This window comes from Ctenopharyngodon idella, chromosome 23 (genome assembly GCF_019924925.1).
Source record: "Ctenopharyngodon idella isolate HZGC_01 chromosome 23, HZGC01, whole genome shotgun sequence".
In the NCBI taxonomy this organism is placed as follows: domain Eukaryota; kingdom Metazoa; phylum Chordata; class Actinopteri; order Cypriniformes; family Xenocyprididae; genus Ctenopharyngodon; species Ctenopharyngodon idella.
The window spans coordinates 14,790,579-14,806,722 of record NC_067242.1 but is presented as its reverse complement, the minus strand read 5'-3'; the positions used below and the strand labels follow the sequence as shown (position 1 = coordinate 14,806,722).

The window sequence follows — 16,144 nt, the reverse complement described above, 5'->3', positions numbered from 1 at the left end:
AAAATTTGTTACATGGTAAGTCCCTTATCTGTTTGTTTTTCACGAACCTGTTTATAATATTTTTTTTTTTTTTAACTAATGTTTTTATGCCAAACTAAGCAGATATATTCATATTTTTAATCCTCCTAAGACAAAATAAAATCACAAAATATCCGCAAGAGGGCAGCATGGACTTACAATAGGAAAACTCTGTGACGTGTTCAATGAGATCAGTTTTACTTCGCAGTGCTATAACATATAATATTCAAACCCTGCTAATAAAGTACTACAATACATCTTCAGTTGATTCATTTAGATATAAAAAGTTATCAGCAGTAAACATACTAAGTAATACTGAATAAAACTAAGCAACTCTAGCTGCATGCAAATAAAAAGCGCGTCATCGAGCGTCACAGACCAGTTGCTGTTCAACAACAAAAGCGCGCTGTTCCGCCTACCTTTTTCCACCAATCAGCGGCGAGGCCGCGTGCGCAGATTCAAACCCGTTTCCGGAAGAAGGCTGGGCGCGAGATTCGGCGGGATGGACAAAAAATGAAACAGAATGAGTGGAAAAAACACACGCGCTGAGAACACAGTACAGAGTGACAGTACAGAGGGGTGGGTTTGTGTTCAAGGCGGGCAAGATTAACACAAACTTATATTTATGGATTTTCTTCTTCTACTATTTTGAGATCGCACTAGAAGTTTTCTATTTTTTTCTTTTATTATTTAATAATAAGCATTTTGGAAGGGCATTTTTCATTTTCTCATATTTATTGTATAAGGGCTCTTGGGGATGTGACAGTACGGATCTGAAGCTTTTCGCGGAAAATAGACCCATGTGTGACAGTGCCATGTGTGGATAAATGTCATCTGTGTGTTTTGATTTCAAGAAGAATTGCAACATTGGATGTTTTAAAGCATTTTCTTTTGAAAAGAACTGGACTTTGACACAGTTGACATGGCCAATATGAAGTCTCGCAGGTGAGATGATGGATCTTATTCAGTGCCTTGTAAACTAAATAAAATATAAAAAGCTAATTCAGGCTTAATTTAAATAAGAATAATAATAGTTACCTTATGGATTGTGTACAAATGTACAGATCGTATGTTGATGCAAAACATCGGGAGATCGTATATATCATGTATAGTATATGTCTGGAGTTATTTGTGTCACAACAGAAATCGCTATGGCAACATTAAAGCTCAAAATAACAATAATTAATAATTTAATTCCACAATATAATCTAAAACGTTAACAAATTATGATATTTAACATGATATGACAGGTCCTTATGACGCATCACGTTGCACCTGCTGATCAACGAGGTTGATCATGATATAAATACTGACCTATTTGCTTACAAAACATATTTCTTATTGCTAGTTCTACCATAATGTTTCCTCATGGCAAATGTCATTTTACAAACACTTTCAAATGTTTAACATAAGTTTATTGTGTTAGCCTGAATGCTAGCGATTAGCATGTCCTAGCTCATTCTCTATTTAACAGTTTAGCCGGAGTGAACTAGCATGCTAACCGGCTATTTCATAATTTCTGAAGTAAACTTAGTCCGAAAAGTAAACGAAACTGGTCTCAAGTAAATAAAATTTACATTAAATGTAATTTACTTTAAATTTATTTTAAATTAATCTACAAGTAAGAGTGATCTAAAAACTGAAATTGGGGGAAGGTGCAAGTGTTTAGAGGATTATATGGTATTAGATGAAACAGTTGTGTCCTGACGCCTTAATAGGGCATTACATAATAACTACAGATCACTAACATTTATGTATAAAATCAGAATACTAAAGCAGATTTTGAATATTTAATCAGTTTTATCTTACTCTTTTGTAAACATTTGTATATGTTTGAAATATTTTTACACATAAATCTGAAAATGTGTTTAGTGTATATTTGCCATGATTTAGAGGGATTAAGGAGGCATTTGTTATGTTACAGTAACTGGAAATTAATACACAACAACTTATATCAATAATAAATTGAAAAGCTGTAAAAACAGATTTGTGTATACAGAGGTACAGAAGAAATATTAAACTATATATTAATGTGTATTAGAGTAACAATAAAGGAGTAAGAATATTCATCTTGTGCGTAATGCTTTGCACACAAGCACTTATTCACATCTAGTTTAGTTTATAAAACTGTGAGTCAGATTTTCAGAACGATGGTGTTTATGAAGGACGATGACATACAGCTTGCATGCTGTGCCTAAACAAACATGACCATGATGTTGTTTATGGATGAATGAAAATTTTAACATATGTGTGCGTGCTTGCGTGCGTGTGTGTGCGTGTGTGTGTGTGTGTGTGTTTTCTCCCTTGCCCCTCTCTCTATGGCTGTTAAACAGGGGGGTTGGTAAATTTCTGTGTCAGACATTAATGCAAGATATCTGAAAGTAATTTCAAAAAGGAGACCAGCTGAAGGCCTTAATCTGACTGAGTGGATTTGTCATTTGTACAGATTTGGTCAGTTTGGTCCGCCTCCTGAATGAATGATGCAAGCAAATCACCTCTGAAGTAAAATGGGCTTGTTTATCACCTCACCCCTTCCTTGAGGGCGGAGATCATACTAAATCATGTTTCTTAAATGAAACACTTCTTTCATCGGGTGGCTTGTAATACAGAGAGCCAATGTTTCAATGATAAACATGCAGACTGGCAGCAAGAAGGATTTTGGACTTCCATATTTGTACCACTTTAGTCAAAGTTGGACTTCAGCCTAAATATTTCCTCACAACTTTAGACTTTGCAGCAAGGCATTCTGGTTGAATGTGCTGTTGCATATTTCTTTAATGATTAGACTTCCTTCCTTTTTCTTCTAGAATATCTTTTAGCTTTACAGCAAATAAGGCTTGAGCTTGGTTTATGTTGATAGTCACCTTTAGCATCGGATAAATGGTTTTCCATTAAGTTTGTGCTTTGGTATCCCAGGGAAACTTGGTGTTTATTAAATACTTTCTACCTCACTGCATTGGTGAAATGTTACCAGGCAACAAGGCATTCCTATAGACTGAAGTCTTGGGCAAAGCGACTGTCACTTTGATTTACTTGTGTGAAAATAACTTCAATGTGTTTTTTTTTTCCACCCTTTTCATTTTTATTTTGTACGTATTTTAATGGATAGACTTTAGGATAATGGAAAAATATATACATATTCAAATAAAAAAACTTAAATTTATGTATAAATGCAACAAAAACAATGCACTGGAATAATTTGAATGCTTCTGGAATTCACTTTTGTAGCTTGTTTTGCTTGCTTGCAGACTAATTATACTCAGGCATGTCCTGTTTAATGAGCTAGCTGCTTTTCTAAACTTTGCATCTTGTATTTACAGATGATTGATCAAGCTTGTCTGTTCAACGGTTTGTGTCAGAGAGTAATTCTTTCTGATTAGACAAAATCATTTTTTTCTGTTTAATAGCATTTGACTCTTCCTTTTCTGTTTGTGTTTCATGGCTGCAGTGAAGATGAGGATGATGAACGTCATTCTACAGATCCTGACAGCAGGGACCCCAAGAATTCTAAAAAGACCCTGTGCAAAATTAAATGGTCCCGGGATGAGGTACTTAATACATGAATTATAACTTGTAGCTAGTTCCACATATGCTATTTTAAGTTTTAGATGAGATAATACTTGCTCCTTGGGTTTCTATGATGAAACAGGAAGGGGTGGGAATTGCTACAGTGTTGTGTACACTGCTCTCACAGCGGGCTAGTTTTGTTTGAGATGGAAAACCTCATGATCTCTGTTTCACAAACAGGATGAGAAGCTAAAGAAGCTTGTTGAGCAACACGGAAGCGATGCTTGGAAATTAATCGCCAATTATTTCCCAGTAAGTAACTCACTAAATCACTTGCTAAATCATGACTTTGAACATGTTTTTAAAATTGTGTACTTGTGGCTGGAATATTAAAATCTGGTCTAGTTGTAAAGTGAATTATTTACTATTTCACATATTTATTATCTTTCTATGGAAGAAAAGTGTCTTCTGAAGTATTTAAACTTAATTAAATAAAAAAAATAAACATTTAAAGGAACACTATGTAACTTTTTTTTGTTAAAAATGTACAAAATTTATATAATAAGTGTGTTTTTGTCTTATCCTGCATCACCATGGTACGCCTATATTAAGTGTTTATATTCACACTATTTTAGACCGAGCTGGACGCCAACCACTGCAGAGTATCCCAGTACCTACGTGACTTGTCATATACATAAACAGTGAAAGTAGCTCCGGCTACAATGTTCTTCTTCAAGACACATGCAGTTTTGTTTATTAACCGCTAGAGTGGCAAAAGTTACATAGTGTAAAACAAACCTATTTTATGCAAATTAGGCAAAAGATGAACTATAAAAAAGAAGCCACATATCAAGTTCTAACTTTAGACTGAAAATACTGTTGCAAATGGAAAGACTAGATAGAATTACAGCAGAACTATTGTTAAATTTATGTTGTATTATTAGTGACAGGTCTTTGTGTTAGTAAAGATGTTATTATAGGTGTATGTGTACTAGCTGCAGGTGTTGATGTGGGATTTTGTTGCACTTTGACAGACAAGGACAGATGGTCAATGTCAGCACCGTTGGCAAAAGGTGCTCAACCCGGAGCTGGTGAAAGGACCCTGGACAAAAGAGGAGGATCAGAGGGTAAGATGAGCCGGGTGTTCTGTGTCCTCAGAGGAAGACAGAGATGGATGGATAAATGGCGAAAAATGAAGGATTAGGAGGGGTGTGATGATCTCATAGTCTTGATTGTGAGTTTTAGAATGCAAAAGTCATTGTCCTCCTCCTCTACCACCCAAAGAACTGAAAGCTTTTGTTGAGTATCCTTACAACACACTGTTTAGAAGTTGCATGACAACATTCCAGAAGAAATGACACTGTTATAAATGTGAGAGGTCTTTTTCTACCATATTCATTCCAAAATGTTAATGTAAAACTGAAGTTGTACATGTTTTCCAATTTTATGTCAGCTCAGAGACCAGGGTTGACTGTTTTTATTTGGTCAGGATTCAATAATTTGGAGTTTTTCCTTACAGGAAAAATATTCATATGGAAGGAGTTCCAAATGGAGAGGATATTCTTTAACCCTAGTTCCATACTTTGTTTCTGATAATCTGTCTTACCTCTACACAGGTGATTGAATTGGTTCACAAGTATGGGCCCAAACGGTGGTCAGTGATTGCCAAGCACTTACAGGGCCGCATAGGCAAACAGTGCCGAGAGCGCTGGCACAATCACCTCAACCCAGAAGTGAAGAAATCCTCCTGGACCCAGGAAGAAGATCGAATTATCTATGAAGCACATAAACGTCTGGGCAACCGCTGGGCTGAGATCTCAAAGCTGCTGCCTGGAAGGTAAAAAAGTTCTTGTTTTTACTCTAAAGCTATACAGAATATAGAAGAATACCAGAGAATGACATTTACCTTACTGTACGTTTATAGGACAGACAATTCCATTAAGAATCATTGGAACTCCACCATGCGCAGGAAGGTAGAACATGAGGGTTACTTGCAGGATGGCAGCAAGAGCTACAGTAGTGACTCTGGCCAGAAGAAACGGACCAAATCCAGTCCAGCTGTGGAATATCCACATGACCAAATGATCATGAGCAGCCAATCACAGGTGATAACACTCACAAGAATACTGTGTTTGCATCAGTATCGTACAGTATGTGGCATACTTTTTATTTCACTTTGTAGATGTTAAGAGAATGATTACCTTAACCCTGCTACCATTGATTTTATAGATAATAATTTATATTTAGGGATGCACAATATATTGATACCATATTGGTGTTATTAGGTTTTTTTTAATGTATATTGCTAGTTAATATTAATTATGCTTGCTAGTTAATTTTTTTACATTTGGATTACCTTTGCTGTCTAAAGCTCAATTTATGTTAATATTTTAAATCACTAATAATTTAGAACACTTAAATCTTTTTAATCTTTGTTAGATTTCATGAAAATGAATATCAATTTTTTATACTGTACATTATAATGTTGTGATGCCTAAATTCACTTGATGATTTAAAAGGATGGATTTTAGTTTAGTGTTTTATTTTAAATTTATTTAGACAAAATAGTATAGAATTTTAATATAATCTATTTATCTGTCGTCTATGGAAGCTTGTTTCTGCCACTAAATAAAAAAGGTAATTGCAACTTTTTATCTCACAATTCTGACTTTTTTCTCAGAATTGCGAGATTTAAACTCGCAATTGCGAGTTATAAAGTCAGAATTGCATGACATGAAGTCAGAATTGCGAGATAATTCTGACTTTTTTCTTGCAGTTGTGAGATTTTATCACGCAATTATGAGAAAAAAAGTCAGAATTGTGAGATAAAAAGTCGCAATTACCCTTTTTATTTTTTATGTCACAGCGAAAACAAGTTTCCATAGTTATCGGCCATAACATGACAATAATTTTTGACTTGGACAGAATTGATCTGTTTATCCCTATTTATGCTAAATATAATAAATATCAAATATGAAGAATTCTGTAAACATACAAGCTTTCATATTGTTTCTGATTGGCAGCCACCCAGATATCCGTATGGTTCACAAAGTGACCAGTGTATGGAAAACTTAAGTGTCGAGATCTCTAGCTTTATGACGGTAAGTCCCATGATGCAGTTCTCACGGCATGCTTCAATCTCCTCTGTATCTCTGAACTTTCTGCTTTCTAAAATCTGTTCGTCTCTTCTATAAATAAATAAAAAAATCGACTCATGTTTGTTGGTAATTGTTTAATCTGCATGTATGTGGTGTGGTGTTTTAAACTGGTCCGAGTCTGAATTTCACCAATGGCATTATACAAATTTGAATTGAAATGTTATTGACAAATCTAATGTAGTAAATTTAATATAAACTACATCAGCATCCTGGGTGCTTTTGCTTGGTGAAATTCAGGACCTCATAAAAGTCTCGTGAAATTGTCAGTAAACTTTGTCTCAGTCTCTCTTTCCGCCTCTTCCTCCTGGTTCTTCTTCCTCACAGCCATGCCATGATGACCCAGACAAAGAGAAAAGAATTAAGGAGCTAGAGCTGTTGCTAATGTCAGCTGAGAGTGAAGTCAGAAGACAGTCGGGCACTCGTGTAAGAAAAGCTTGTGTGTGCGCGTAGAATAGTGCCCTATTGGTCCCTCCATTCCCATCTTACTCCCCCATACCCTCATTTCTAGCTGTGCTTAGTAAATCTTGCCTGCCTACCTGCCTCACACCCTCCTCAACTAAAACTACAGAGAGTGCGCTTTGATGAAAGTTTGGCTTTTGTTAAAAGCATGTTTTAATATATCTATTTGTTTTATTACGCTTATTTATTATTTGTATTATTATTTTCTGCATATTACAATTTATCTTATCATTAACAAATAATATTAATATAATAAATTAGTTAATCTATTATTATATATTTGCATTTTCTAAATGTTTTTCTCTCTAAACGTTTTTCTCATTTAGTAGGGTAGTGAAATTTAATTCTTTAATTAATTATTCACAGTTCCCCGTCAATAGTCAGTAAGCCTGCCGTGCATAATTACCATAAAGTATAGCTAGCATTTCTTTACGACACTGTTAATATCATGAATGTTTACCAGAGATTTTAGTATATGGTCAAAAAGTATTATGGAACAGATATTATTAGTATAGGTTTATTGGCTCAGATGTGTTTGATTTTTTTTTTTTTTTTTTTTAACTCTCCCCTCCACATCACTGCAGTTTATCTTTTTTCATTTGATCTTTTCTTATCATAAACTCCCTCACTGACCTCAATGGTTTGGTCCTATACAGAATCCAGAGAGCTACTCCAGCTGGTCAGACAGCCTGCCTGATGATACTGTCACCACCACAGAGAGTGTGGATGACAGAGGGGTGGAGCTGTGCCGTTTAGAGGAGGGCCCTCCTGCTAGGATGCCTCTGCCTGTCTCTCCCAGCAAGTTCCTGGCTGCTGAGGCCAGTGCTGTGCTGTCCACACTAGAGACCATTCCAGAGTTTGCGGAGACCATGGAGCTCATTGACTCAGTAAGCAGAGAATTCCAATATATATATATATATGATATTAAAACTCTGGCCAATACCAGTAAGTTGATAATTATTTTAATGTTATAGTTGATAATTGATAAATGGCTGATATAAACATTCTATTCTACTTTGTTTAAATGAATTAAAAATGAAACGCTTAAAAACTAAAGTCAATTATTTTAAAAGCTACAAGTGAATTTTCACAGCATTATAATGTATAGTAATAAAAATAGATTTTTATAAAAAAAAAATTGAGAAAAATTGCATTTAACATTATTTAAATTATTAGTGTTTAAAGAAAAAAAAAACTTTAGGTGAGCGTTAGATGATGGAAAAGGTAACCGAAATTAAAAATGGCGGAAATGAACATGCACATTTAAATATCAGAATAGACAGATACTGATCAATTAAAAAAAATATATATAATTTTGGCCAGTACTGTACCTATATCCCTAAGATATGATGGGTAAATTAAAGGGTTATTTTTTACTCACCTTCATGTCATTCCAAACCCGTAAGACTTTCATTCATCTTCAGAACGCAAATAAAGATCTTTTTGATGAAATCTGCGAGCTTTTTGTCCCTCCATAGACGGCCTACGCAATTGCAACTTTGACACTTCAAAAGGTTCATAAAGAGATCGTAACCTCTACCGCTAGCTCAAACGTGCTGTGTAACCAATGAGGTTCATTCTCGTGTGTTTTGCAGCATGTTTGAGCTTCCGGAAGAGGTTTGTTATCGTGCGTCATTCAGGTTTGGTTAAGCTTTTGTTTATGTTCACTGATCAATGTTTATATGTGAGTAAAAGCCTAAATTAAATCTGTTAATCATAAAAAGCGATAGAAAATTTGGACTAAACTGCTCAATTCATATGGATTAGTTTTACGAACTCTTTATGAACTTTTTAAAGCATCAAAGTTGCAGTTGAGCAGGCTGACTATGGAGGGACGAAAAAAATAATACTAAATACTATAAACTATACTAATATCAGTATTGTCTACACATATAATTTACACAATAGGTATTGTAAATTTAGTTGTTTAGTAAAATATCAAAGATGCAGTTTTTATTCGCCACCTAATGAGAAGTAAGTAATAATTTGTACACGCTTTGATGTTGCAGGACCCTTTGGCCTGGAGTGATGTGACCAGCTTTGATCTTTCTGAGGGAGGCCCCTCCCCAAAGCCCACTAACCCCACTGAGGTTTGTCCAACCCTGGAGAGGTGCACAGAAAACCTTGCCTACTCAATAAATGCTTCCACTGTCCCAGCGATGAGTAGGCAGGGCAAGTCTGTGGCTCTCTCCAACACCTGCATGAATAGATTCAGCTCTCCACCAGCGTCCATGATGAGAAAGAAGAGGAGAGAGAGAGAGGATCAGTCACCTGCAGATGAAAGGAACTGCGGTGCTTTTATAGACAACAGTGGGAATTCGCCAAAAAACACCCCTGTCAAAGGCTTGCCATTCTCCCCCTCTCAGGTATGGGTAAAATCATAACACAAAGCACCTTTTAGAGCACAGAAATTTGTGAATTCATTCAAACTTATTTTTATTTAGTTTTTCAACGTGTCCGGTGGTGAGCCCTTGAGTCTCGACAATCCTGCTCTTACATCCACTCCAGTGTGTGGACAGAAATGCCTCCTCAGTACACCCCACCAGAGAGAAACTACACCAAAACATCAGAAGGAGAACGCAGGGTCAGGGCCTATTCTTCACCTCTGCTGTTTGAGATATCGAGCTGATATTCTCAGAATCACGAAATAACTAATAGTATTTTTGTCTTCACAGTTTTAGGACCCCGAAACTCCATAAGAATGTTATAATCCACACTCCAAGAACACCCACCCCATTCAAAAACGCCCTGGCAGCCCAGGAGAAGATGCACGGCCCATTAAGAATGGTGGTAAGTCCTAATGGGGAAAAAAAAAACTTCAAGCTATATCAATATTAAATATGCTACAGCAAGATACACATAAAATAAAGCCTATATAGTTGGACCTGTTGTGATATTTGTCATGACAGTTAAGCACATTTTCCCCCAAATTTCTCATATGTGTCAGGATGTCAGGAAGTTTTTTTGTAATGATGACTTTCATTAGATTCCTAATACTGTAATACATCTTTTATTTCTATTAAAATCAGCATAAATTAAATGCAACAATATATATATATATATTATATATATATATGTATCATATTCATTTTTAGTTTTAAGCATTTTGTTCATTAGAATCAATTATTTATATGCTGTTAGTATTTAGTAAAAGTTTTTTTTTTATATATATATATATTTTAATTTCATTTTAGTGTAATTTTTAGTAACTTTATGTGCTTTTTCATCTAATATATTTATATTTAATTTTATTTCAGGTTCATTTCAATTGATGATTTTTAATAGTTTTAATAGTTTTAGTTAACAGTAACAACCCTGATTATAATTATATAGGAGATATGTCCTGAAAATCTTAATTGCAAAAAAAGCTTAAAGTGATAGTTCACCCAAAACTGAAAATTCTGTCAACATTTACTCAACCTGTATTAATTTCTTTCTTCTGCTGAACACAAAAGAAGATATTTTGAAGAATATGGGAACTATCCCTTTAATGGTTTCAAAAACAAGTTCTGTTTTTCTTCATTTTTAAGGTTAAATATGACTTGACTGGTTTCATGAGATTCAATAATAAAGGCTCTTCATGTGTTTATTCAGTGCTTCAGTCTCTAATTTGTCTTTTGATATATTGCATTTGTATGTTCAGCCCCAACCACTGGCACTTCTTGAGGAGGACATCAGAGAGGTTCTGAAAGAGGAAACAGGGTCTGACATCTTCACACAAGTGCAGAACCAACTTCAGTACAGATCTTACGAGGTACTGGCCACTTTCTTACATACCTGTTTTCATAACCATGCAAAATAGATTTAGTTTAAATATTCAGGTTTCATCTGATGTTAACTCTTATCTCAAACACTCATTTTTATTTTTAATCTGTGTCATTTGGGGTTCACAGCAGATGGAAGCTCCTGCAAGGAAAGTGAGAAAGTCTCTGGTATTGGACAACTGGGACAAAGACTGTTTGAATGTGCAGCTGTTTCCCCAACAGCAGATTAACAACAATGCAGCGGTAAGACCATTATCCTACTCTACTAGCTAATGATGCATCATTAGCATTTTTCTATTTTGTGTTCACAATCATTTTGTTTTCCCTCTTCACCCACCATCTTCGCCCTGCTTTTTCCACATAGTCTCACAGTGACGGCCTACTGACCAGATCCATGCTCATGATGCCATTGACCGAGAGAGAGGAGAACTCTTGCTCTCCTGGACCACTGAAGGATTCGCTTTCCATAGTATGTTCCCTTAGCCCACAGGGCAAGAGAGAAAACATGACCCAGAGGAGCCCACCTTACCAAACACCCACTCCGGTAATTTACTCATTTGTTCCCTGACCATCAAGAGAAAAGGATCTCATATAATATTAATCTCCTTATATTGATTGTGCTGCAGTTAACACATAATTAACTCTCGTTAACTCAAATAATCCGTTGGCGCCAATAGCCTCGTGGGCAGCACGCCAAAATATAGCGCCGTTGCGCTTCGGGCAACCAGAGTACGAGTCCTGGGTCATGGACCTTTCCCGATCCTGCCCCCCCTCTCTCTCCCACCTCGCTTCCTGTCCACTCTATACTGTCCTATCACAACAAAGGCCAACAAAATTGCCAAAAATAAGCCTCAATCCTCAGAAATTTTGTATTTTTATAATTCAATACTTTTTTTAATTATTATTATTATAAATATTAACACAAATTTGAGACCTTTGGACAAACCAGTGTTATTTCAGTATTATTTATATACTAGTATAGTATTTACTATTTTGAATTGGGTTTTATATATATATATATATTATTTCAGCTTAATTTCAGTTAATGAAAAAAAATCATAGTTTTAGTAAACAATAACAACACTGGGTCAAACTCAAATAACCCATGATTCATAATATTAAAAAAAAAAAAAACATTAACACAAATTTGAGACTTTTTTGACCTTGTGGACAAACCAGTTTTATTTTAATATTATTTATATAATATTATAGTATTTATTAATATTTTGATTAGCTTTAATTTTTATATTTTTAATTTAATTTTAATTTAAATTGTAATTTTTTTATATGCTTTTATCATTTTTATTAGTGTTTTTTTTTACATTTCTATGCAGCTTTACGCATACAATTTTTTATTTTATTTTACTTCAGGTAGTTGCTAAGGATTTTTAATATCAAATACTAATTTTTGTAATTTATTTATTTATTATTTTTTTTATATATATATATTTCTATATAGCTAGTTGCCAAGAAAACATTTAAGTTTTTTCTTTTTTCTTTTTTTCAGCTTAATTTCAGTGAACGAAAAAATAATTCATAGCTTTAGTATGATAACAATAACAAACTGGGTCAATCTCAAATACTTATTTTCTTACCCAACAGGCCAACAGCAATTGGGAGGCAGTGGTTTTTGGGAAAACGGAGGATCAGCTGATCATGACGGAGCAGGCGAGGCGTTACTTAAACACCAACCCCACCGCCTGCATTTCCAGAGCTCTCGTCCTTTAAACATCACTTCTGCACTACAGCAACCCGTCCTCTTTTCCTCTATCACACCGACATTTAACCTCTCCGACAATCTGGTGTAGGAAACAGAAACACTCACTTTGATGTTTGCTAAACACCTACTGATATAACAATGTACCGCTTAGGGAAAAAAAAAAAGCTTGTATGGAAATGTAGTCAAAATACAAATAGCCCTAGATTTGCAGAATTTAGCTAACGGTATTTTAACATAGTTATTTTTATCATTTTTTAGCCGTAAAAAGTGTGCTGATTTTAAGGGCTGCTTTTCAATGAACTTTTTTAAGAAGGAATAAATCGTATAAATGACATTTTCAGATAGTTTTTAAGCTCTTTTTAGAGGAGGTGTTAAGGATAGGGGAGCACTGGCAGTGTTGCACTACTGTGGTTGTTTGTTAGGGTGAGGAGCAGAGACAGTGTTGAGGAGTAACTGGATAGCACTTGCAACGTAATCGTTTCCGCTCCAAACGTAACAAAGGTTCCACCCCGATTATTATTATTTTTTTATTCTTTTTACGAGTAGGACACTCACTGAATGTATTGTATAGTGTGAATTTGCTAAGTTAACGTCTACTGGAAGGTACCTCGATCGTTTTGTTTTTTGTTTTCCATTATTTTTTGCTGTAAAGTGAAGGTTGTTGAAATGAATTGTACTTTGAACATCTGGAGAGGCGTAAAATCGCTGTCTTGCATGTTTGCAACTGAAGTCTAAATCCAGCATCGTCGCTGCTTATGAAATTGTTCTCAGTTTAGCCGAAATCATGTTTGGTACCGATATCAATGCGCACGTCGCATTATAAATAACACGTTCCAAGAACAGATACATAGGTGAGATTTGTTTGTTTAGAGCTGTAGGTTCTATTTATTAAATCTTTACTAATTTATTTATTTCAAAGATATAAAGAAAATCTTTAATTATATTTCTGTTCCGTTGAAGATTTGACTACCTTCCATCACATATTTCTGATTTCAATAACACTGACACTAATTTCTTGGCCTGTACAGTAAATTTAACATCCTTTCAAAGGTTCCGTCCTCTTTACACCAATTGGTTGACCATAAAAGTAGCAGCATTCAGCCTCCAAATGTGGGGAAATTGCACTTTTTAAATATTATATAAATGTTGGTTTGTCATTATTAGTATCTATTGTTTTATGCCCTCTGTAGTGTTTACGTTTTGTTGTATGTGGGTATTTTTAGTGGTGGCTGAATGTATTTAAACATATCGTTAACACTGACGGGTCAGGATGACATCCGAAGGGGAAAATGATCTAAACGTAGTTCCTCTCCCACTTTCTCGCTCTCGAAAAATGTTCATAAGGTTTTGCTCGCTGCTACTGAGAGTTACAGCAGGAATGAATACAAGCACAATCGACTGAAGGAAGTGTTTGACAATTGCTTTGCTCTCATATGAAGTGAAATGTTGAATGAAATGTCATGTTTTATTATTTTATACTGAGAAGAACCCATGTAAAATAGTTCCAGGTTATTTACATTGATAAGTTAGTGTGAGCAAAAAAAGACCCTGATGTTAAAGGATTCGGCAGTATTAGCGTTAAGTATTGGGGTTTTAACATTTTTAATGATAACTGAATAACACACAGTCTTATTCAAATTGAGGATGATGTTTTGTAAAAAGTTTATATTTTCTGATTGTAACCCAGATATTAAAATGCAAAAACTGACCATCTGTATTCAAAGAAACACTACACATTGTATCTCTCATCAAATCTGCGAGAGATTCATTTATTTTGGCTCACATAACATTGTAGATAACTGCTTAATGTGTTTTTGTCTTCATTTTACTGTCTAAATGTTTGTCTTGTTTGTTGGTATTTCCTTTTTTCTGTAGACTTGAGGAAAGCAAGTATATGTAGCAAACTGACATGCATGAAAACAAGCAGCACACTTCAACTGACATACTCATTTCTCATGCAATATGTTACACATTTGACATTTTTTCCGCAAAACAATTATAACCTGCTTCTTTGATATTACAACAAACTTGTCAAATAGCCATGTTGTCATTTACACACCTAAAAATAAAAAAATATGCTCTTCAAATGTGTCATGTTTGTATTTTTGTAACAATTTGTAACTTTTTGATTGACAGTTCCATCCTTCCCAAGACCTAATTTTTCATCTAATAATCACCTTCTTGTTCATGTCACAATGTGAAAGACTCAGAGAGTCCTGTTCTCTTCTGAATGCCGGGTGTTTACATCAGTAATGGAAGTTGAGGTCTCTTGAGTTGACGGCTATCCCCTGTCACCAGACCTGGGGGTGCTGCAATCTCCACCCTTGGGGTCCTTGGACCCACACCCTCCCTGAACAACACAGCTCTCCACAGGTCAGCTGCTCTCTCTAAAGAGGCCCACTCGGCCATGAAATAATTTCTTTTGGCTCTATTGTTCTGCGTGTCTGTTGGTTTTGCAGGCCCATTCACTCAATTTCCCCTGAATAGAGGGGCGCAAGGCCCCACTGACATGCCTTCTGCTGTTGACGGCCATTACAAGCCTATAACACATGTGCTCTTATATGTTTCTTTCAAATTCAGAGACACTTTGCTATTGTATTTTTCACATGGTCAATGAAGGCTTGAGAGATGTCAAAGGCCCACTGGGGATAAATTGGTTGGCTGGTTTGGGCTTTTGTACAGTGCACTGTGTGCTTGATGGCTACTGAAGCCATTTTGGCTAAACGCAAAACAAACACCTGTTGTACTCTGACAGTGATGTGTAAATTTAGAAAGCACTTTAATCTTTAGGTTGAAATCCAAGCTTTGACCTTGATTGAGGTGATTATTGGTCTACAAGTAGTAAAAATGACTATTTTTTGGTCAGCTTATAAAATGTCGACTATTTGTGTATTTTGTATGTGTTTAAAGAAGACGAAAGAAACAAGTTTTGAATAAGAATGGGAACACATTATGGAAATTAATAAAGACATTGATATTTCTGTAGTGAATAGTCTATTTGTCTATTTTTACCTGGGTCTAAAATATTTATTGTAAATGAATATTAGGCTAATGTTTTTATTAATGCATATCGAGGATAATGACCTTTGAATATTCTTATCAAGTAATCACGAACAAATGAAAAGTCATATTCAGATTTATTGGCTAAATGTAGGATAGGCTACTACTTCTTAGTGACGACTATACAGTGCCACGACGAAAGAAATCATATTATCTATTAACCTATTCATAGTTACCAGAGTGAATTTGAATTGTCAGTCGTACTTAGCCTACATATAATGAGCTTAGCTTAGAAGACAGACAGACTACCGCATAATAATGACAAGAAAACACCTTTCTACTGAGAAGACTTCGACAGCTGCTTCGCAAAAACAAACAAACAGCGTGAGCAGTGTGTTCCGATTTAATAGCAAATGACTCTTCTGAACGGGTTCCTTTTGTGAATCAAAAATATAGCAAACCCTGCATCCCAATGTGCATACTATCCACCCTATCCGCCCTAAATAGTACTGAATATT

At 35.2% G+C, this 16,144-nt stretch overlaps 1 protein-coding gene across 3 annotated transcripts; it reads left to right on the top strand.

The window, feature by feature from the left end:
• The first annotated feature begins 457 nt into the window (after positions 1 to 457).
• On the top strand, positions 458 to 14,713 carry mybl1 (v-myb avian myeloblastosis viral oncogene homolog-like 1). Of its 3 annotated transcripts, none has more exons than XM_051882992.1 (16): positions 458 to 963; positions 3,467 to 3,566; positions 3,766 to 3,837; positions 4,560 to 4,652; positions 5,142 to 5,362; positions 5,450 to 5,630; positions 6,549 to 6,626; positions 7,008 to 7,106; positions 7,799 to 8,029; positions 9,152 to 9,508; positions 9,587 to 9,726; positions 9,818 to 9,932; positions 10,786 to 10,896; positions 11,039 to 11,149; positions 11,271 to 11,450; positions 12,509 to 14,713. In XM_051882992.1, the coding sequence occupies exons 1-16, from the start codon at positions 941 to 943 to the stop codon at positions 12,632 to 12,634; spliced, it is 2,238 nt and encodes a 745-aa protein (XP_051738952.1). In that variant the 5' UTR covers positions 458 to 940; the 3' UTR covers positions 12,635 to 14,713. The 3 variants fall into 3 exon arrangements, with proteins under 3 accessions (XP_051738952.1, XP_051738951.1, XP_051738954.1); XM_051882991.1 differs by having other exon boundaries at positions 460 to 963; positions 11,036 to 11,149; XM_051882994.1 differs by lacking the exon at positions 7,008 to 7,106 and having other exon boundaries at positions 461 to 963; positions 11,036 to 11,149.
• Positions 14,714 to 16,144: the final 1,431 nt, after the last annotated feature.

Coding starts and splice junctions, on each gene's coding strand:
- mybl1 (XM_051882991.1), top strand. CDS start 941: ATGGCCAATATGAAGTCTCGCAG. Junction 3,838..4,559: donor TAATCGCCAATTATTTCCCA/GTAAGTAACTCA, acceptor GCACTTTGACAG/ACAAGGACAGATGGTCAATG. Junction 4,653..5,141: donor CAAAAGAGGAGGATCAGAGG/GTAAGATGAGCC, acceptor ACCTCTACACAG/GTGATTGAATTGGTTCACAA.